The sequence below is a fragment of the Pteropus medius genome, unplaced genomic scaffold (genome assembly GCF_902729225.1).
Source record: "Pteropus medius unplaced genomic scaffold, Ma_sr-lr_union100, whole genome shotgun sequence".
Taxonomy (NCBI): Eukaryota; Metazoa; Chordata; class Mammalia; order Chiroptera; family Pteropodidae; genus Pteropus; species Pteropus medius.
The window spans coordinates 13,388,234-13,412,242 of record NW_024342467.1 but is presented as its reverse complement, the minus strand read 5'-3'; the positions used below and the strand labels follow the sequence as shown (position 1 = coordinate 13,412,242).

The window sequence follows — 24,009 nt, the reverse complement described above, 5'->3', positions numbered from 1 at the left end:
TGCATTAGTTCTTAAACTGTTCCACAAAATGTATGGTACAGCTCCTAGTATCCCTCAGAAAACCTCAGGGTGAGGAGAGGTTAAGAGACTTGCCCTCAAAGTAGCTCATGGTCTTAGATCCCATCACCTTTGACGTTTTGGCAGCAAAATGTGCTGGATGGAGTTTATGGCACAATAACATTCTGTGTGTGGATTTCAAAGCACACCAGGGCCTCACTCTAATGTGATCCTTGGGGACTAAGACAGCAGGCCGTTTACGCCAGAATTAGTGTCCTAACAAGGCTTGGGCAGGAAGCCTCTCAATGCTGCCTCCCCAGAGAATACCAGGCCACTCTAGGGACTCCAATGCCTCAGGTACAGCATGGGTCTATGTCAACTCCCTTTCATTTATTTCTCTACTCGGAATATCATCGGGGATGTCGATAGCTAGAGATCCATCTGGTGCCCACACCAGACAAAGGTCTATTTATAAGTCTTTCACATGCAGGACAAGTTCAGGAGAGGACATATGAGGGTCCCACCTCTACACTCCACTAGTTTAAAGTCACAAGTAAATGCAAAGATTTCAGAGTCACCTGATAACATTTCCCTTGCGGTTAATTTAAATGGGTTAAACAGCAGCTCCTCTACCTGCAAAGCTCTATGGATATAGCATCCAAGGGAGGCTAACTGGAACTCTCCAGGCCCCCATCCATTCCTAATTATAGAACAACAGGTGGAAGCCTCTTCAGAAACAGACTACACCTAGATCACTAATTTATTGGTTCCTCTAAATCCACTTGCTTGTTTCTGCTATCTACCAAGCCAAAAAGATTCAGTCATTGTCAATTTATTAACATTTAACTGCCAAAACACCACCAAATACTTGTGGAAACCATCGTTTCTGGCTCAAGATGGACATTTCTAAGTTCATATCATGCTATTTATATACCATAATATATGTGGGAATAACTCACAAACTTTTTTGAGAAAGTTAAATGGCAACTAAGGAATTTCATTTCACTTTCAAATGCTTAGCTTTATATACTCGTGTTATAATTTTCGACACAGAATGCACATCTGGTATGACCTCATGAATAAAACCAAAACAAAATCAAAACACAAGGCATACCCTGGCAATGGCCTTAATACAATCATCAAAAAAGCAGTTCTGATTTTTTACTTTGTTTATTTTCTAAATTGGGAAACTTGAAAGAAAAAAAGGAAGAAAGAAGAAAAAAGTAAAAGCTTTATGGCTGGTGATTTGGTGTCCAATAATACACCAATTTAGCTGCTTACAACGGGAAGATTAAAGGTGGGTAAATTTTACTTCACTTGTGCTCTGCCATCACAGATAAAACCTGAGCCTGTTTCTATGTTCCCAAAAAAGTCTGGATGAAATCAGATGGGAAAAGTGACTATCTTCATGATCAGAGCCAAAAAACTAACGTGTGGGCCAAATACGGCCCACCATTTGTTTGCACAAATAAAGTTTTATTGGAACACAATTACGCTCTTTCATTTACGTATTGTTTTATGGCTGCTTTCACCTACAAGAGTTGAACTGAGTAGTTTTGAGAAAGACTCTATGGCCCACAGAGCCAAAGACATTTACTACCTGGTCTTTTATAGAAAAAGTTTGCTGACCCTTGTTCAACATGATCATAGAAGGCCGCACACTACACAGAGCACATGACACTGTTCAAGAAATTATGATATAGTATTATTTCCAAATAAAGTACCTAATTTCTAGTTATTTATTTATGTTATTTATTATTTATTAAATAATTGCACATATTCATTTCCTACTTTCTTATTCTACTTATAAAACACTGCATAGCTCTTCTCCAGAAAACTCTATATGCTCTCAAATTTAAGATTTATCAAGTAATATGTTACCTAGAAATATGCTATTAAGGTCATAAAGAAATACTATTAATGAGGTATAAATATTCTTTAACTGTGAATTTTAGACATAGTCACATCTTTATACATTAAGGCAATAAACATTAAAATATTAACACAGGTACAACAAGGAATTCAAGTCAGTAATTTTTCAACTTCAGAAACCATCTTACTACTTCCATTAAGACACAAGCATTAGTTGTAATCATTAAAATTCAATTCTTTGAATTAAGAAAACATTACAAATTTCGATTTTAAGTATATCACAGTATCCCATCAAACATATGCCACTAAAAATTAGTATAATTTCCATAACTACTGATTGCATACTTACATGAATACATATCTCATAGTCAATATAAGAATGCCAAAAGTCCTCTTTCTGAATCCTAGGATCTCGAACCCAGACACTTACAAATTCCTGTAAGGGCATCATAAACAAAGAAGTGTGTTTCAGAACTGTAAGTCAGGACTGAAAGAGCCAAGAGAAATAAATGCACTAAAATGAAACTGAAGTGATCTTTAACCAATGTGATTGTGATCCTTTGAAAAAACAAGAAGTAAAGTTAATGAATCAGGCATCATAGGAAGCCCAAAAAACCCACTTTTACAACAAACAGAATTTTTACAATGCGAAACCAAGCACTTTTGGAGAGCTTTACAGGTTATGCGAAGACAATAAGAAAGTGTACTCTAAAAGTGATTATTAATTTTCAATCATATAAAAAAGGTTCATATTTTTCTCAAATTTTAAAAGTCATTTCTTACTTTAAAATTAAAAGTACAAACCCTGCCTGACAAATCACTTCCTAGAATGCAAATAAGAAAGAGTAGCAAAGGCCAGGCAAAGAGCAAACAATGAGAATTGAAAATGTCTTAGTGTATACACCCTAGCTTCATGAGAATAAGATTAGTTTAAAAATATAATAATGTGTACAATAAAAAAAATATTATCTTTGGTATGGTAAACTTCAAAATATATTTATGCACTTGGTGATTATAAATTTGCTAAATGAATTTAATTTCAAATATCTGAACTTTCTGTTTGAAATAAGGGGCCTTCAAGGCTGAAACTGTAGTCATTTCTTACTACTTTGGCACATCTGAGAAGCAGGCTGTAAACACTCTAGAGCAGAAGCAGAAGAAAAATCGTGGGGTTTTCTGGACAGAGTACCTCCGTTCTATTATACGGGTAATAAAATGAGAATAGAATTTTAAGCAGAGGATTTTTAAAAAGTAGAAAAAACAGCCCATATTCCCTGAAAATAACTTTTGTCACCTATCAAGTTCCACCTTCTCAGACAACATACACTTTGTTCTTGAATTTGAGACCAGTGTCCCACTGTTTGTCCTCAGTAGATAGGGTTTATGAGTTATTGTTTCAGAAAGTCTTATTTTAAAACCTTTTCATTACATATTTTTAAAGTCCTTTAGAAGACAGAGAGGCAACAAAAAGAAGATAACGATACAGCAATGCTCTAAATGTTTTGGCTATTATTATTATTTTTTTTAATTAACTAGAGGCTATTATTTCTTAAAAGCATGTTCTAAATTCTAAGAGGCATAGCAGGCAGGAATGGGTCGGGCATACAGGAGATCCTGCTCAGAGATGGAAACTGAAACAAACCCAGGCACCCTGTCCTTAGTCTGTATACATTTCACCTCAGTCGTGTGTGTGTGTGTGTGTGTGGTGTGTGTGTGTGTGTGTGTGTCTGTGCACGCACGTACCACTCATATTCCTGAAGTATTGTTCACACACCCATAGTTCTTAGGAGGAATGAATCAATCATCGATCAATTGATAAATAGAACAAATAGGTTAGGAAGAGACGGAGAGAAGAACAGAGTCCAGAGCAGACCACATGCGTCCCTCAGGACCCTACGCACCCTCACGGCTGCCTTCTGACTTTCACAGGCCCTGGGGACTTTTGCCTTCGATGGGCCCTTTCCTCCCAGAAAAAAAAAAAAAAAAACCCTAACTAAAAATCATACTTAACAACTGCACTGACGTAAAGATGAATATATAACTATTGTATATTAACACTTTTTCTTTGACCTAAAAGTTTATTTTGTTTTTCTGATTTAAAAAAATATGTATCGTTTTCACGGGCCCCTGAAAGCAGTTGGGCCCTGGGCAGTGTGCCTAATGGAGAGGGAAGCCAAGCCCACTCCCTGAGCAAGGCAGGATGTTGCCGACGACCGACGAGGTTATCCTGCCCCATGTGAGCCAGAAGGCTCAAAGTCATCAGGTCACATGTAAGCCACGCTCCCTCACAGGGTACTGGCGGCTCCACTTTTCCACTGGAAAGGCAGAAGTTCTTGAATATACCAAAAGGGAAATTAAATATTTCCAATGTTCCATGTTAACAGAAGACATGCACCTGTTAGTGAACCAGTGGGCCTGATTAAACGAATTTAACCAGATTAAACGAAAATGAAAAGACAAGAAAACACATCTGTCAATCTGCTACAAACTTATGATTTAAAATATATATGTATATATATGTGTGTCTGAACTAAAACTATAAAACCTACAGTTACTATAGCATCACATACCCCCCGACCACTCAACATATTATTAACCAATGATGATAGTAATGAAAAATCGTTCTGAAAAACATAGGGCATTTTTTTTTTCTCCCTATTCATTTGCTTTTACCCAACTGCTAACATATAAGCTTTAAGTAACACATCCCTTTTCATGGAAAGAGCAAGGAAATTATGGTCACATGACTACAGGAAAATTTTGGCTCACCTACTTCCTTAATTATGAACTTACTCACTGAGCCTGTTTCCATATCTGGAAAGTGGGAATAATGCCTGTCCAACCTTTCTCGGCTATTTATTAGGAAAATCAAATTATAAAATACTGGCGAAAACACTGGGAAATTTTTCATTAAGTGCCACATGAGTATGAAGTATTATTATTTAGAAAAGGAAATGATCAGGAACCCAAAGCACTGAGGTCTTGTCACAGACACTGGCAATAAGCAATTAAGAAAAGCTAAACCGATGGTATATCTTTTTTTCAATGCAAAATATTAATTTAAGAACCCAACAGTGAACATTCTAACACTGTACATTTTCAGGGAAAGGCCGAATGACCTAAAGATTTTACAGTACTTGCTCAGAGCAAGCCCTTCAGAATATTTGTAAAAGGAATGGACAGCATAACGACAAATTTGTGAAGAATCTCTTTTCTTCATCTCAATGAGTTGGACTTCTCAGACTCCACCATTCTTACTACTCATTAAGTCTAATCTTTAAGCTTCTTAGGGAAGGGTAGGTTGAATACACATTCTAAAACCATGCTGGGGAAAAAAAATGTCTTCGAAGAACACAGCGATGCATTTTAAATGCACACTCAAAATAACTGTGGTGCTAAAACGCCAAACATTTTTTCAATCTTGAAAATCTTTAACTTAGTTGGAGTGCAAAATATCACTATTCTTTTGTGCATGGTGAACTTTCTTCCTTCTCATTCGTTTAAATGTTGCTGTGGCCCCAACAGCCATCCCAGGCTGCTATTCTTCACACCCGGTTGCGATTCCATGGTGACCTCATCCAAACATATGGTTTCAAGCCCGCAGCATGAGCTGGTGATTCCATCTCCAGCCCGGCCTGGGCCTCTCTCCACATATCCACTGTCTTGCCTAGATGGCTCCACTTGGAAGTCCCACGAGCACACAGAGTCCACACCCTTCCTACCTCACCCTGCTCCCCATCTCATCCCTAACAACCCCAGCCAGAAACCCAGTTACCCAAACTTCTATGACTCGCCTCCCAAACCAGCACTGACCAAGTCCTCCAGATTCACCCTCCTTTGAACCCACACTCTATTCCCTCCTCTATGGCACTGATTCAAGGGCTGCTAACTGATCTCTGGGCCTGTATCTAATTCGTCCACCAAACTAAGACAAGGACGGCTCCAAAGCACACATCTGATATCATTTTCCTGCTGAAAATCCTTCAAAACCTGCTCCATAACTTTCAAGATCAAGTTCAAACTTCTTAGCTAGCACAATTGAGCCTTTCTTGATTTTCACTCCACTTATCTCCAAAGGCTGAGCTTAAGTTTCCACACACGACATGCCATGTTACAACTCCATGCCTTCGAATGAGCTGTTCTCTCTACTTGGACTGCTGCCCCCACCCTGCTTTCTGCTTTTTTCTTCATCATCTTCATCTTCCCTCTATTATTTGCTGCTAACTCCAGTTCATTTTCCAAAATGCAGCTCCGTCTCTGGAAATCTTTCCAGAATCCCTCTAGAAATCCTCCCATTCATCCAAACTGATTTATCAGTTTGACCTTCCTCTGAGCCCCTGATGCCTCTGGGCAAGCCTTGGGCACTGCCCCTACTCATCAGGCCTTACTGTACTGTCCTTACCTGTAAGTCTCCTCTATTAGATGCTAAGCGCCTCTAGCATAGCTTAGCCTGTCTTGTATGACTTGAGTGCCTGGCACAACCAATGCATTCTATCAATATCACTTTGTGAATAAATGAACGTCTGAAGGTATGAATGAATGCCTTTCAGAAAAAAAAAAACGAGATCAAACTTCAGTTGAAATAAAAACCTCATCCACTTGAGTTCTTGGACTTCATGAATTAATAATAAGTTATTTAGCAGCTGGTCTAAAGTTTATCTTCATCTAACAAACCCCTTCCTGTAAGGGTGTGCCAATTAACAGCATACGGCTGCAAGAGCAGTGTTTAAGATCTATGAGAACCAACTGTTTTTGAACACCCTAAAGAACTCCAGAAGCACCTATTTACATAGAAATAATTGAAAATCATTCTGATAGCTTCAATAACTTGGGTCCCCAAAGACTTGTACCAGACAACAATTTGTTTGCTTAGTTGGAGTTAAAATATGTACTTGAAAGTAATAAAAGTACACTTATTTTAAAATATTCTATAATTCAGATGGCCCCCTCTCCCCCATCCTGCAATTAGTAGAAATTAGTGAAGTTTCACCATACTTCCAGCCACGAATAGTACACCCAGGAAGCCAAGGTTCACCTCTAATCTCTTAATTAGACGCATCCCTCACGATGCAACCCACCATCCTTCAAAGGAATGTTGACAGCCTGTCAGCCACAGAGGACAGCTCCAAGTTCCAGACCTAGAATCATATGGATTTCCTATGAAAACTGCTGCAGCAGCAGCAGTTACTCAATTTAATAACCTTATTAAACACTTTAATGACTTCTTGGGCCTAATGACTATATTCAGTATAAAGGAAGAAGCCAGGCAGAGCAGATTAAAAATTTAAACTAACTGATCCCTACTGTTCTCTGTGGAAACAGGCTTCTGAACAGAGACTGCCGGGCTCTGAGGACCAAATTCCCGTGTTCTCTAATAATAATCATGCTCTGATTTCAATATATTGTCTCCCCCAACTCCTACCCCAGGTTCTACCTTTATCCATTTATCCATCTACCTCGTCTTTTTTTTCCTTAGCCCTGATAAGACATTAAATTAACAATAACAATAAGTATTGTACAGGGCATTGACACGTGCCAGGCACCGTGATAAGTGTTTTACCCATGTTTGCCTTTCATCTTTACAACAATCCTAAGAAGTCAGTAATATTATCATCTCATTTAAGTAACTGGCCCAAAATCAAATGGCCAATAGGCTGAGCTAGGTTTCAAACTCGGGTCTGCCTTGCTCGAAAGCCTATGCTCTCAAATACATTTGATCTAGTGGTTCTTTTAGCAATAATAAATCTCAGGTCATTTCCAATTTCACTGTACTTGTACAGCATTATTTTGGAGGAAAAATATTATCCTCTTTGCTATTAGCTAAAATATTACTCGAAATAACATGCTCTTCTGAAATTCTGTCCCACAAGGCTTTGTATTTTATTCTCACATCTCTACTCTAGCACCACGCACAGCATTAGCACATAGTAAGTGCTCTTGAAATGTTTGAGAATTTGATTACCAAGAAGATTCAAAAACAAAGAATGTACAAATAAGTATGCTGAAAATTATAAGATGCTGTGGAAAGAAACCAAAGAAGCATATACTTCTTTGACTATGTCTATATAAGTATAACATTTATTCTGTGTTCATGTATTGAAAGACTCAAAGAGACAAATTCTCCCCAAACGAATGATCTATAGGCTTAATGCAAGTCCTGTAAAAATCTCAGTAAGATTTTTTAGAAGACATAAACGAGTTTAGTATAAAATTTACATGGAAAAAGAAAGACCCTAGAATAGTCAAAACAATTTTTTTGAGAAAGAATAAAGTGGAAGGACTCCTTCTTGCTGATGTTAAGATTTACGAAAGAGCTACAGTAATCAAGATAGTGTGGTACTGCTGGAGGTACACAGATCAATGAAACAGAACAGAAAACCCAGGAAGAGACCTATACAAATATGCCCAACTGATTATGGATAAAGGTGTGAAAACAATTCAGTGGAGGAGGGATAGCCTTTTCAACGTGTTATGGGACAATCAGACATTCAAGGCCAAAAGACGAACCTCAACCTACACCCTGAACCTTATACAAAAATTATCTCAAAATGGATCATAGATTTAAATGTAAATGTAAAACCATAAAATTTAAAAAACATATAAAAGAGAAAAATCTTTGAGACTTAGGACTAGATGAAGAGTTCTTAGACTTGATACCAAAAGGACAATCCATGTAAGAAAAAGGTGATACACTGGATATCACCAAAACTAAAACCCTGCGCTCTGCAAAAGACCTGTGAAGAAGTTGAAAAGACAAATTACAGACTGGAAGAAAATATCTGCAAATCACACATCCCTCAAAGAATTTGTACCTAAAATATACAAAGAACTCTCAAAACTCAACATTTAAAAAAGCAAACAATTTAATTATAAATAGGCAAGACACATGAGACATTTCACCAAGAAGGATAGCCAGCTGGCAAACAAGCACATGAAAGATGTTCAACATCACAAGTCCTCAGGGAAATGCAAATTAACACCACAATGGTCTATCGCTACACACCTATCACAGTTTCTAGTGGCATACCACTATTTTTTTATGTTAGTCATTTTGATAGGTGTATTTTTAAAATTTTCCACTGTAGACTAGCTTTAATTTTTATAGTACAGGAAACATAATTGTGTGCTCATTGTAAAAATATTTACTCAGATTACAAAAAGGTGAGTAGGGACAAAAGCTAATAAAGCAGAATCTCTAGGTGTTAGTGTTATAATTTTTCATAGCTTGGTGAGAATTTTCTACCACAAAAATGAAAACTTGTTTCGTTTTGCGCTCACCTTCTCAGGATCTTTTTTTTTCCCTATTCCAAAGTAGTACTTTACAAGTTTATGTATTTAACTGGCGATTCATTCATTCATTCAATTAAAATGTATTGAGCATCAACTCCGTAGGCACAGCTCTACACGGCTAATGCTTAGAATTTAACCCGTGTCTTACTCACAAGGGTTCTATTCAGGACAATCTCAAAACTAAAATTTAGCCCGTTTTGCACACCGTACCCTTTACAAATAACAAGCCTGAGAGGGAGGAGGAATGCATAAAGTAACCTTCTTTTAGTTTCTAATAATAGTTATGACAACCTAAGAGACATACTACAGGGTGTTATTTGCCCCTTTATGGCTTGGAGTGTGTTTAATGCCATGCTCTGGGAAGTCTGAATGATGATTTTTAAGAAAGCTTTTAATACTTCAGGATAAATAACTGTGGAAGAGATTTAGCTAGACCTGCCTTTTACATGACTTATAATAGTTCATGATACTGCAAGTTTCTTTCCACACGTAGTGTCTAAAATTAAGGAGTTACCTCTTTGTATCACATAATAGGTTAGGAAAAGTAAAAGTAAAAGTAGAAAAGTAGAATCTATTGCAACAAGAAATAATTTCCAACTTGTGTTAAACTGTACCACAAGCGCACAATCAGTAAAATCCTCAATGTGAAAACCTCTACAGGACAAAAGATACAGTTTCTTCAACAAATAAATTGCAAAAGGGGAAAAGGGTAGAATAAGGGACTTTAAGCAATATATTAAACAGAAGCAATGTGTGGTCCCTTATTTGGATTGTGATTAGAACAACAAAATAAATAAAAATTTTTTTTCAATATAATCAGGGAAACTTGAACACTGAATATTTGGTGGTATGAAGACACTAACGTTAATTATTTAAGATATGGTAATGTGGTTTGTTTCTAAGAATGGTCAACTGTTAGAAATGCGTACTGAAATATTTACAGATGAAATTACACAATATCTAGAATTTGTTTCAAAATAATTCACTGTGTGGTGGCAGGAGGAAATGCTTGGGGTGCGGAGATAGCTTGGTCATGCATTAATAACGTGTTAACTGTTAAAACCTTAGGTACTTAAAAGTTCATTATATTATTTTCTCTACTTGTGTTATCTTTAAAATTTCATAATGAAGTGTTAAAGCCAGAAAAAGTAAAAGAAGAGAGGAAAGGAGGAAGAGAGGAAGGGAGGTCATCTCAAGCAAACTGCATTAGAAAAAGGAACAAATGTGACACTTGAAAGTGAAAGTAAGTCAGAAACGTGGATCTGAAAACATTAACCATTTGTTCAACATGCACTAACACCATTAACATAATGATATCCTACAATTTATCTACCTTTAAAAATATTTTATTTTCATTAGTATAAAAATAAAACAAGTATGTGGTTAAAGAAAGATATATGGATATAGACAGAGATATATAAAATTTCAAATACAGATGCGTACACCGTGAAAACGAAGTGTCCCTCCTACTGGACTCCCAGTTTCTTGTCCACCTATTCAGGACTTTTATATATATTTTATATTATATATAATTAGCATATATACACATATAATTTTAATAAAAACGGGAGTATACTATAAATAGTAATTTACACCTTGCTTTATTCACTGCCCAACCTTTTTGAAATCTTTATATTTGAGTATATATAACTCAATGTTATTTGTTTTAAAAGTTTATTTTAGAATAGTTTTAGATATACAGAAAAATTGTGAAGATGGTAGAGAATTCTCATGGGTCCCACGCCCCATTTCCCGTTTTTACATCACATCGGACAGGCAGGGAGAGAAGGAGGAAGGAAGAACAACAAATTTTGTTTCGGGGAGTGGGAGAGTGTTTTGTCTTGTCGCTTTCCTGTCAAAGTCCCCAGCATCACGGGACACCAGGTGGAAGTCCTGCTTATGGGATAGTATTTAACGATATTCATGGGTTCCAGCCTAGTTAGTTTCCACTCAGTTTCCCAATAATATGGAAACCGTGCTTTCCTAGAGCAAGCCCAGAATGTTACCGTCCGTCAGCATAAGCAAATGCTGAGCTTAGAGCCAGCACATCCAAAATAGCAGTACGTCCCTCCCATCTCCTCCCCCCGTAGGCTCCTGTCTCCTCCATCGGTGGCAGGGTCCTCATGGTCCCTGGAACTCTCCTGGGCCCACTTGGGTCTCCTTCACTCAGGGTAACCCCTACCACGGAGCTGATGGATTTATTGGAGGCAAGGGTCTTTAGTAACGTAGAAAATCAAACTGCTCATTCAGGACATTAGAATATACAAAGAACAGGAATTCCGGTCAAGATGGCAGAGGAGAATACTGTATGTCGACTATAATTGAAAAAAATTTAAAAAATAAAAAAATAAAAAAATAAAAAGAATATACAAAGAGTAAAAATGCCTGACTCCACAAAAAGACACTGAAACGTGTTTCCTGTCACAGCCACCTGCCTTTTCATTAGGATTCTGGGTTCTGTCTCATTAAACAGAAGGGTTGATTCAGTTGGGTCCATCTAATTATTCTTATTAAAATATGTAAGCATAATATTTTAATTGTAAATTAAAGTTGCATGCATGAATGAATCTGAATTCATTTTAATTTTATAATGGCCCAATGCCAAGGCTATTTTTATGGCGAAGATCCATCAGCTCGGCTACTGCTCTCCCAGGAATTCAAACCAACATGCAAATGGAACATGTTTAACTAACAAGGGAGACTCATGCTCCCTGTTCTCCTCTCTCGAGATTTATTACAGTAATAAAGCTATTTTAACAAGAGAGACTGAATTTGATTCTCACCCCCCAAATCTTAAAAAAATATATATATATATATATCAAACTTCTAGGCTGGCACTACCAGTTAGGTAGAACTGAGATGTCACTCCCCGGTCATTTGAAGCTTGAACAAGGATGGTAAATAGGTCTCAATTCACGTGCCAACCTCATGAGTAATTAGTAATGTCTACTGTGGGTGCCTGTGCTTAGACACACACTGTTCTAGATTCTAAAATGATCGGTGATATTGCATGCAGCCCTTCCATAGGCAGTTAGGTAGGACCAGCATTATTTTCCACTAAGCAACAACCAGCCACTAGGATATTTAAAGGTTCAGCCAAAACCTCTCCCACTTCTGATTGGCATAGAGGGCAGGGTGCTGCTGGGGTAGGCAGTGAGATAAAAATACCTTTTATAATTGAGGCTTTAGAAAAGCCTCTTCTTGACTCCTAAGCTGAGGCCTGAAGGATAAAGAGGAGTTAGCCAGCCCACGTGGTGTGAAGGAAGAGAGATTTTTCCAGGCAGTGGGGAAAACATCTGCGAAAACCCAGAGCATTCGAGACTCCCAAATCAGGAGTGAGAGGTGAGCTGGGTCGGGGGCAGGGCAGAGGACGAGCCTGGAGAAGGAAGCTAGGTCAGATCACGGAAGGCCTGAGAAACCACATTTTGGAGTTTTGACTTTGTTCTAAGAGCAATGTGTTAGAAGCCAGGATGTCATTCTGGCCACATGTAGAAAATGGGCTGATCTGTGGTAAACCGTGGTACATTACTATATATCCAGAGTCTAGTCTGGTGGGGTTATTTCTTGCTGAGAGGTTCAAATAAATTTTTGAATATTATACCTCTTTCTCCCTACAGTATTTTTTTTTCCTTTTCAGCTGAAGGACTTTCTAGTTTAAAATTCCTTAATGTTATATTATTACATCATTATATATAATAAAGGACTTTTGCAAGGTCAATAAAATGCTTTCTTTATGTAGTTGGTTAAAAATTTGTGTCTAATGGACAATGGACCAGTGGTTACTAGAAGGTGGGGAAATAAAAATATTAAATGTTAAAAAAAAATTAAAATTAAAATTAAATTTTAAAAATACATAAAAATAAAATAAAATTTGTGTCTAATAGTTCTTATTAACTGAGTTTATAATCAAAATCAAGAATAAACCAACCAAGCCTCCCCCCGCCGAAAAAATTCTTCTAATTAGAAAAAAGTCTTTGTGGCTTTCACTGGTAGTTTTTTCCCCCCAAGAGAACAACTTTTGAAATGTGCCTTTGAAACAGTGCCAGAGATGGGGCAACCCCACTCCCTTGGCACAGCCTGTCCGGTGGTCAGGCCCATGCTGGTGCGTGAAGAATTCACCTTACCCAAAGGGGCCTGACCTCTGCCCTCGGCTACTGGGAGGTGTTCTCTAGGCCCCTGGAATGTCCTGCCTGACAGGAGTATCTTTGTTTGCCTGGGCTTGAGACACTGGACGGTCTAACAATGTGAAGATGATGGGGGCTTAGGGCCACACTGTATCAGTTGTGACCTCTGGAGGAACTGGAGACCCCAGGAGGAGTGAAGGCTAAAGGTCAGCCACACAGTAAAAAGTGAGCCCCAATAAAAACTGTGGACACCAAGGCTCAGGTAAGCTCCCCCGTATGCACTGTCGCACATCAATGCCGGGACAGTGACTCCATGGGAGAGGATACCCAGAAGCTCCGCAACTTTGCCTTGTGTGTCTCTTCCTTTGATTGGTTCTAAATGGTATCCTTTCTCTGAAAAATAAAAAACAAACAAACCCATAACCGTGAGCATAATAGCTCACAGTGAGTTCTGTGAGTTTTTCTTGTGCATTATCAAAACTGAAGATGGTTCTGGGAACCCCAGAACTTGTCATTAGTGTCAGAGTGAGGGCAATCACATGGGGACTTGCAGTTTGGCCAACTTCACAGAGCAGGTATTTCCTGAAGCCAGCAGCTTGGGCCCAGTGTTGTTTAGCACAGGGACAAGGAGAAAGTATGCCTGGCCTTGGTATTCTGGGGGTTACCTCTGCACGGGGGAAGTGGGGAGTCTGGGGGCATTGGCTGGAAAGGGACACAAGGTACTTTCCGAAGTGCTAAAAATATCTATACCTTGACCCAATGGTGTTTGCAAAGGGGAACGCATACGAGAAAATCCAGAGCTATTAACATAAGATCAGGGCATTTTATGCATTTTACTATATATGTTGTAGCCAATTTTAAGAAGTTAAAAAAAAAAAACTTTAAAAATGGTGGAGCCCAGCCTGGAATTAAAGGGTGGAAGTGGGCTGGACTTCTGAGGAGAACCTGAACCCAAAGATGCGGCTAAAAGAAAGGATGTGAAATCCAGCAAAGAAGTTTCTGGAAGGATTCTCTGAAATAGCTTGTTTACTGCTTTAAACTTAGACAAGCCAAAGTGAGGACCATGTGGCCTTGTGGCTGTATGTGTGTGTGTGCATGTGTGCACACGCACATGCCCCCTAAAAAGTCCCTTCTGCCTCCGTTCGGTTTCATTAGGCTCACCTAGTGACGATATATGGGGTACAACAGTAGGCAGGGTAGGACAAACCGGCACTTCTGAGGGGCAGCCATGCAGCAAAGAGTTTGCGTGGTAGTGGTCCTAGCCTCCCCAGTCAGACAGAAGCTCAGGAAGCTGGGATTGGAGGCCGCAGGCCAGGCTGGGTTTGGGAAGGGACAGCCTTCTCTGATTATGTGACACCGAGCCCAGAGATAGATCCATGAAGCAACAAGCTGGATGAAACTGAAACGAATGGCAAACAGTGCCCCTGGGTTGTTTACCAGAGATGGGGGAATTCGGGTATGAGGCAAAGAGCAGAAAAGCAAGAATGCAGGCCAGAGGGAGACTAGTCAAAGTAAAGGGTGGGAGGCAGAGTCTGGGAGAGGGAATTCTGAGTCATGGAAAAACGTACTTGTATAAGCAATGGATGGGACTGAGCTGAAAGACAGCTCAGACACTGGAAGCAAAGAATGAGAGCCAGGACGCACTGACGCTGGGGAGCGGGCAGTGGGTACAGGAGGGTGAGTGTTTTGATCATTCATTAGCCCTCCACTAGGATGCCCCGCAGTATTGTGACTTGCCACCACAGATTTACAGTTAGTGAATAAAGAACTAACCTACAGTGAGTCAAAATGCATGAATTATTTATTTTGGGGTTTGTAATGACGTACCTCCTTCTGTTGTTCTGGAAACATCTTCAGCACAGGGCACGATCAATCTGAAAAATAAGATACCAACACTTGGTGATGTGGAACTTCCATCCTGGAGCAGATGAGCCTCGCAGGGCCTCCCGCCCAAATGTCCCCTGAGAGCACCTGCTCGCCCACAGTCTCTGAAAGGTAAAAACCTCTGCTGCTCCCTCCCTCCTGTCTGCTGCTGACCAGGCCAAGGCGAACATCAGTCCACCTTGGAGATGGGGAGTTTGGGACATGGCAAGTCCAAGGCGGCTGGATGATGACAGGCCCTTGAAGTGGAAGGCCAGGTTGGAGTTGCATGCAGCCTTGGTGAGTCAGAGGAGGCTGGAGGTGTGGGGGAGCAGAGGCACCGTGAGGGGCAGTGGGGGATGCTGCCTGGCAGATGGAGAACAGATGCCCACAGGGATCAACCACTACGAACAACCCTAACCGTTTCACTAGCAGCCCAGCCTTTCAAAGACCAGGTGGTTCTTGTGACATTTAAAGTACTCCAGAGTTTAGATAAGAAACGGTGTGGCCTCAAGAGAGATGAAGGTTGGGTCCTTGATTCTGACCTTCCGGTCAGTGCAGCCAGCCTGTCCTTGGAGCATTTTATCTCCCCAGCACACTGGGGAACCACAGCACACCTGAATGATCACCCACTGCAATCCATTCTCCTTCCCACTTATCTTCCTCACCAGAATGATTAAATCTCACAACCATCCCAAACGACAAGGATGATTTCTCAAACCTGCTCTTCGAGTTAGACTGAGCAGCCACAGGTGAAGGTGTATGAGTTGTCCCCACACTGGAAAACATGGCAGCTTGGAGACTCGCCTGAGAGAATCATCGTGTGCCTTCACTGCTCTACCATCACCCTGAGAGTACAGTTTGCCAAAACTGCCTCCATTTTCCACTCTGGAATATTTCTTCTATAAATACAAAACGTCTGTGAAACTTGGTAGAATTCTATAGAGCAGGGGTGGGCAAAATATTTCTATAAAGGGCCAGACGCCAAATATTTGAGGCTCTGCATGTCATACAGTCTCTACTGCAACCATGCAAGCTGGCAATTTGTAGTGAGAAAGCCCTACAGAGGATAAGTAACCAAATGAACATGGGTGATCCAGTAAAACTTTATCTACAAAAACAGGCGGCAGTAGTTTGCAGACCCTGCTTATGGAGCAATGAAGTATTGTGCTTTCAATCCTATTCCTTAATAAAGCCCCTTCTTAGATCCTAACAGGGAAAAATCTTTTGCAAAGCTGAACTTGATCCCTATACACATGGGCAGTCTCTCTCTGACAGGCAAACCACTGACCGAGCGAGGAGTGAGAAAGGATCACACACTTTTCCAATGGTGAAATAAGAAATAACAAGTATGGTTTGTAATATTCTTTAAAATAAAAATGAAGGGAAGAGGATTAAGTAGCATAGTTTTGGGTTTTCCTACCATCCGGTGACCAAGGCTGATTAACCCAACCAACTTGTTAATCATGAAATGAGATCTGAATTTGTGTCAAAGCCACAAGGACATCCTAAACAAAATAAAACTGTTTAAATGGAAAATCTAGTTACTGACCCAGTCTAACAACATATAATTTCATAAACCAAATAGACATGTTTTTCTGTCAAGAGAGATCTCATGTGCTCAGAAGAAAGTGCAGGTGGATTCATAACTAACCTTACAGAGAGCGAGGCCCTTCTAAGAGAAAGGGGAGATAAGTGTAGTCTTATAAAGAACCTACTTTTGCATCTTTTCTTTGCTGTGTTAGAAGGAGTAGTGAAGCCTCAAACAAAATACGCTTAACCTCTTCTCCTTTCTGGAGGTATGGCTAGGTTCTAAGAGCTGGGGACTTGAGGCCTGAAAGCTGGGTGTGGAGGAAGCAAATAAATTTAAAAAGATACCATCTTTCTGCTATTTCTCTCCATGTCTCACCATGTTGCTTTAATATCGCTTTCTCCAAAGCATTTCACTTAGTCTGAGAACATCGAGACAACACATGGCATTTTTAATGTTGAAAAGACTCCAGTCTGAGACGATGGTGCTTAGAGGAAGGCATCAGTGACCAGGTTCATTTCCTATCACGATTCTGCCTCCAGAGAGGGCTATTTTATAAGAAAGTTAAAGATGAGCCTTGGTATTGAGGGGGGAAAAGAGCATGAGGTAGGAACTCAGTGAGCACTTGAGAGAGCCTACATAAGGGGTTGGCTGAATAGCCTGGGTCAGTCTCAGAGGTGTCTAAGAAGGTGTGAGGAGAGTGGTGGCTGCTTCCGGGGCACCCAGGAACTGTGTTCATTTGGGGTTCTCAAAAGCTTATCACCCAGCCTTCAAGAGGAGAACCTCCCCCCATCTGTACCCACTCCTCCAGGATGCACACAGGAGGGAGCTGTATTCTGTCCATACCTGTCTCTCACCAGCTCACTGCCTAGCAGGGGAAAGGCTGGCCACGCCAGGGAGTCGTGTCCTGTGAAACAGTGAAATACCCTAGGGCACTGAAGGCCTCAAAGACTCCTCTGGGACACCCAGAGGAACTGGTCCCAGAACTATGGTTAATAAATGCCTCGCCACCCTCATATAAACATAAAAACAACAGAAAAGTTTGAGAAAATGATAGATATAACCAAACGAAAATTTAAACCTACTTACTGTATGTTTCAAAAGGAATTTCAAGGTAAATATCATATAATATGTATAATCTACATGGCAAAAAATTAATATTTCTTAATTCATGAAAAGCTCTTACAAATCCGTACCAAAGATTATTACTATAGAAAAGTAAGCAAAAGTTATCAATAGTCAATTCACAAAATAAAAACAATAAAGGTCAAACTCAACAACAAAAAAAACCAAAAATCTGATTAAAAAATGGGCAAAGGACTTGAATAGACATTTCTCCAAAGATAATATACAAATGGCCAAAAAGCATATGAAAAGATACTCAATATCACTATCATTAGGGAAATGCAAATCAAAATCACAATGAATTACCACCTCACATCCATCAAGACGGCTACTATCAAAAAAACAGAAAATAAGTGTTGGTAAGGATGTGGAGAAATTGGAACCTCTGTGCTCATGGGAATGTAAAATGGTGCAGATTCTGTAGAAAACAGTAGGGAGGTTCCTCAAAAAATTAAAAATACAATTACTATATACCCCAGTAATCCCACTTCTGGATATATATCCAAGAGAATTGAAAGCAGGATCTCGAAGAGAAAATATTAGCACACCCATGTTCACAGCAGCATTATTCACAACAGTAAAGAGGTGGAAGCGACCCAAATGCCCACAGACAGACGAAGGGATAAGCAAAATGGTATGTATATACAGCCTTTAAAGAGAAGGAAATTCTGACATATGCTACAACATGGATGACCCCTGAGGATATCACTCTAAGTGAAATAATCCAGTCACAAAATACAAATACTTATGATTCCACTTATTTTTTAAAGTAGTCAGATTGATAGAAACAGAAAGCAGAATGGTAGTTTTGGAAGCTGGAGGAGGGGTTATCAGAGAGTTCTTGTTTAATGGGTACAGAGTTTGCTTTGCCAAATGAAAAAGATCCGCAAATCTTTAATACAACCATGTGAACTACTTAACACCATTGAACTGTACACTTGAAATAGGCAAGATGGTAAATTTTATATGTTTCTTACCACAATTAAAAATAAAAATTTTTTAAAAGGTTAAATGTTTAACCCTCCTATAAACAGAAGTGCAAATAAAAGACACCATATTTGTGACTATTAAATGAGAATGTTTCTTTCATGATAATATCCAATGAGAAATGAGACTAAATGCTATTGGTAGAAACGTAAGCCATTTCAGTGTTTCTGAAAGACAATTTGGCCACACGTTTCAAAAGCATTTTTCAATTGCTTATTTTTTCTTTGACTCAATTACTCCATGTCTGGGAACTCGACCTAGAAAAATCAGTCAGACACATGCAAAATTTTTTCATATGAAAAAATGTCCACAATGCAGTATCTTCAAAAAAATCAAATAAAATGGAACCCCAAACACCCATAAGTAGTAGATTAGAAAAAATGAATGATGGTAGAGCTGCATAATAGGACACCTTGTAGCTACTGCAAAACTGCATTATAGAAGAATATTAAATGATAGGGACTATTCAAGAAGTATTGTGAAGCTATTTTTTGAAAGTATGTTTTTATTTCTTTATTTATTTGAGAACTGGAACCTACACATGACGCGATAACAGTGGTCATTTCTGAGTGATGGGATTCTGATGGGTTTTTATCTCCTTCTTTTCTGGATTTTTCCGGAAGTTAACAATGCATTTGGTGCTTTTAAAGTCAGAAAACCATATACATTTTAAAAGAAAGTAAAACTTAATGTACTCAACTGCTTTTACTATTCCTTCCTCCCAAAAAACAAACAGCTAAGTTAATTTCACTTTCTGTTTGTTTCATTTCCTCCTAGGATGTTCAACAATTTTTTGATTAAAAAAAAAAAAACAGTAAGAGGAGGCAGATGGGATAAAAAGGGTCAAATATGTGTTGACAGAAAGAAATCTATCTATGGGCGGTGAACACACAATGACTATATATATACACCTTACTGTTAAATTGCACACCTGAAACTTACTGGATTTCGTTAACTAATGTCACCATAACAAAAAAAAAAATCATTGATTTCTTACTTTCATCTTATAAGAATATGCCATCAGCAAAGTTACTTTAAATTCAGATTTTAATTTAGTGCCAGTTGTTCCCAGACCTGCTCTCAGTACTATCTATGTCCTCTGCACTGCACTGGGCAGGTCAGGGGGGGAGAGGGAGCATGGCCCTCCCAAATCTCCTCTAAGGGAGAAGCTCTTGGCTAGGGTCCTGCCGGAGGGGCAGCTCTACAATTAGCCCTGCTTTGTATCACCTTGGGCGGGGGGACCCTCCCCAAACACAGGTGACAGCATCATTGATGGGCAATGGACTACAGGGAAGCTAATCCACAGGTTAACCGGGTGCCTAAAGCATGTCCTGGCACGGAAAGAATGGAGGGCTGGGCTCTGGCTCCCTCCCAGTCTCTGGACTAGGAAATACTGTGAGACTTGGCAGTTCTCTGGGACCTGAGTGTGGAAATGATATGAGAAACTGGACAGATAATGACGTCACGACTGGAATTCTAAGGAACCAGAGCTTATAGTTAAACAGAAGCCAGGAGGTGGATAAAAGATCTCATGAGATAGTAAAGAAACGGACCACCAGAGAAGCTGAATTACAGAAGCCGGCTTCAGCTGCTGACTTTTGCAGAGCTGCCTGGAGGCAGCGTCAGTGCCCAGAGTTCTTACTTTCCCAGAGGCTTAAGTGTCCAGTGTCTCCTGGATTCCCACGCACAGTGTCCTTACGATAAGCGCCCCTTTGCTGGAAGTAACTTGAGGGAGATCTCGATGTAAACAATCAAAAGAGCTCAACCAAAAAGAAAAAGCGGAAAGAGCTGCACCAAGACATGACAACTGGGCTGAAAGGCGGCCGTGAACTTTCGAGGACACGCAGAATGTGCAGAACCGTCTGTGAACCAGGCCCTGGTGGTTCTTTCTCCATCTGCTCTCAGAACCTTGAAAAGGTAAACCAACCAAAACGGAAAAACAAGCAGATTGTCTGAAATTCAGTTAAAGTTGGAAAGACTAATAAAACTACCATTTAAGCTTTTACGGCATTTATCAAAAAAGAAAAAAACATATGAAAGAGGATTTGCTCTCTAAAAAAATACTGGTTCATAGCACATAAAACAATGAAAGCACAAACTTGCTAATCTCTACAACATCATCTCCACAACGGGTTCCACTTACGGTCATGCATATGGTGCTAGGCCAAATTTAGGGTTAACCATCCAGAAACAAGAAAGAAACATACTACAGAATTTCAACCTCACAGCTATTTTGGTGGCATTTAAATGTTCTCACCAAAAGCAAAGAAAAAGGTAAATAAGTGAGGTGATGGAAGTGTTAACTCGATGGGGGAATCCTTTCACAGTGTATACATATATCAAATCATCACACTGTACATCGTATTTGTCAATGATACCTCAACAAAGCTAAAAAAAATAATAGATTAATAACTCAATTCAAAAATGGGCAAAGGATTCTGAATCCAAAGGATTCCTCCCAGGAAGATTTACAAATGGTCAATAAGAACGTGAAAAGATGTCCAATGTCATTAGTCATCCGAGGAAAGCAAATCAAAACCACAGTGAGATACCACTTCAACTCACTAGGCTGGTGGAAATGTAAAATGGTGCAGCCACTTTAGAAAACAGTCTGGCAGTTTCCCAAATGCTTAAACATAAACTTACCATTTGACCCAGCGATTCGACTCCTAGGTATGTACCCAAGGGAAATGAAAATGTACACGTACATAGTATATAAATATCAGCGTTATTCATAATAGTCGAAAGATAGAAATAACCCAATGTCCATTGATGGACGAAGAGATAAACAAAATGTGGCATATCCATACAAAGGAATATTATTCAAGGATAAAAAGAAATGAAGTACTGATACATGCTACGACTTAGTCCACATATTGTAAAACTCCATTCACATGAAAGCCCAGAATAGGGAACTTTATAAAGACAGAAAGTAGATTCCTGACTGCTTGGGGCTTGGGTGGGGTGGGTGGAGAAGTAGAGGTTAGGGATATAGGGGAGTATAGCTAAAGACAATGAAATGAGGTAATGAAAATATTCTAAAATTGACTGCAGTAATGGTTTTGCACTTATCTGTGAATATACTAAAAGCCATTGAACTATCCATTTTAATTGGGCAAATTGTACAGTATATGAACATCTCAAAAAAGCTGTTAAAAAAAAATGTCCTACTCAAAACGCTGAGCCTGACCTGTTTCATTCCCAGTCCTAATGTCCCTCATCCTGCAGATCTCAATGTTAGCCAAAGCTGAGGGCCCTCCAGCCGTCACCCATCCCTGGGGTTCTCTCGTTCCTCTGCCATCTCCTCTTCTAACCCTTTCCTCCACCACCCTCGGCCGAGAGCCAGCATTATCATAGTAGGGCCCCGGGTCTCCCCGCTGCCCCCTCCGTGGAACCCTCCCAGTCAGAGCTGCTCATCTGTCAGCATTCCCATTTCTCAGGCCCAGGAGGAAACCAAATTTCCCCACGCACTGTTATCTCCAGACAATAAATAACCTGCCAAGTACCTAGGACCTAGGACCGTGACCCCACCTCCCCCTCCTAGGGTCCTGGCTCGCCTTCCTTCTTTCCAGGTTCCTGCCCCTCATTCCTACATCTTTAGGGACCTCCTCCCTGTGTTCTTCCTCACTTTTTCCTGAACCCTCCAAGGAGGACCTTATTCAAGAGGAATGACTTAAGACCCCCAGGCCTGGCCTTAGCCTGCCTCCTTCACTCCTGTGACCTAACCCTTTGTTCACCAATGTATTTATTACAGTCCCACCCAGGAACTGCTCTTTGAAATGTAAAACTAAAAGTCCCCTCTAAAACCCCACCCTCCTTATACTTCCTCTTTCTATTCAATCTGCTTTCCACTTGAATGAAAAGCCAACAGAACTTTGATCCTATTTTTTTCTATTCTCCCTCTGGTCTTCACTTCCTTGTACCATGTAAATACTCTTGCACTTTCTCTCCCGTCCTATCCACTCCTGAAGAAACATCGGTCATTTCCGTGACAAGCTCCATCACCAGGTTATGCGTACCAGCTTCGGTCGGACCTTCCAGGGTTCAAGGGTCTTCCCACTCATCCAGGCAGTTTCAGACCCTTACCTCCAGCCTCCTACCTCCTCCCAGGTCTGCTCCCCGTCTGTCATCTCTGAAGTGGGCTGTATGGCCCACTTCATCAAAACAGTGAGACCATCAGGTTTACATTCTTCATCTTGGTTCTCTGCCCCCTTGAAATCTACCCATATAGTCACCCGCTTCCCTCAGTCTCAAAGAAAAACATTGAACTTCCCCATCTTCATGTTCTCCCCTACCTCCTCCAAAACACTGGTCCATCAATGGACCAGTGTTTATAACTCCAGCTTCTTCCTTTTCACTAGTCCCTTCCTCCTTCCTCAACAAACAAGCTCAAGTTCTCGTCCCAGTGTTTATGGGCAGCCCTGGCTAATTCATTTAACCTATTAAAGACCGGACACTGCTGCAGACATCGGAGGTAGGGCAATGATGAAGACGATCAGGTCCCTGGTTTCACCTACATCATAACGAAAGTAAACTTGTAAATAAATAAATGGACGAGGTAACGAACAAGCTTAATGAAGAAAATGAAACAGAATGATACGGTCAAGGGGACTTTGTGGGGACACATTTGGGTCATCAGGGAAGGCTTCTGTGAGGAGGTGACATGTGAGCCAAAACCTGAAAGGCAAGCGGGAACCAGTGATACGGCAGTCTGGGAAAGAGCACCCCAGGAAGAGTGAACTGCCAGTGCCAAAGCCCCAAGGTGAAACACGCCTGGACTATCCGGGGGACCCAAGGAAGCCACTGTGGCTCGAGCGTGGTGGATGAGGGAGGTAAGCTCAGAGAAAGAGGCAGGGGCATGGTCACACGGGCCGTATGGACCAGAGTGGAGAATCTGGAAGCCATTGGAGCACTTTCAGCAGGTGAGCGACATAATCTGACATGTTTTAACAGGATCCCTCTGACGCCTGGGTGGGGAAGAGACAATAGGGAAGGGCCAGAGCAGAAGCAGGGAGACCCGTTGCGAAGCTACTGACATAGCACAGGCCAGAGGTGATGGAGGCTCAGCGCAGCAGTAGCAGTGGAAGGGTGTATGAGGTGCGTTGGTTGTTGGTGTTTCCTCGTCTGTGCTTATCCAACTGAAGAGAGAGAAAGCGAGGATACACAGTTGCTAGAAGAGAGGGACCATAACATCTATTCGAGAAGGATTCTGTGAGACACGTT

General features: G+C 40.3%; 1 protein-coding gene across 3 annotated transcripts in view; it reads right to left on the bottom strand.

The window, feature by feature from the left end:
• The window catches only part of SNX10 (sorting nexin 10), a 64,770-nt gene that overhangs the window by 10,887 nt on the left and 29,874 nt on the right, over positions 1-24,009 (bottom strand). For all 3 annotated transcript variants that reach the window (XM_039862587.1, XM_039862586.1, XM_039862588.1), the window contains 2 exons: positions 15,111-15,157; positions 2,219-2,305 (listed from right to left, as the gene is read on the bottom strand). In XM_039862587.1, coding sequence (XP_039718521.1) covers positions 2,219-2,305; positions 15,111-15,134 — 111 coding nt within the window. In that variant the 5' untranslated portion in view covers positions 15,135-15,157. The remainder of the gene's footprint in view (positions 1-2,218; positions 2,306-15,110; positions 15,158-24,009) is intronic.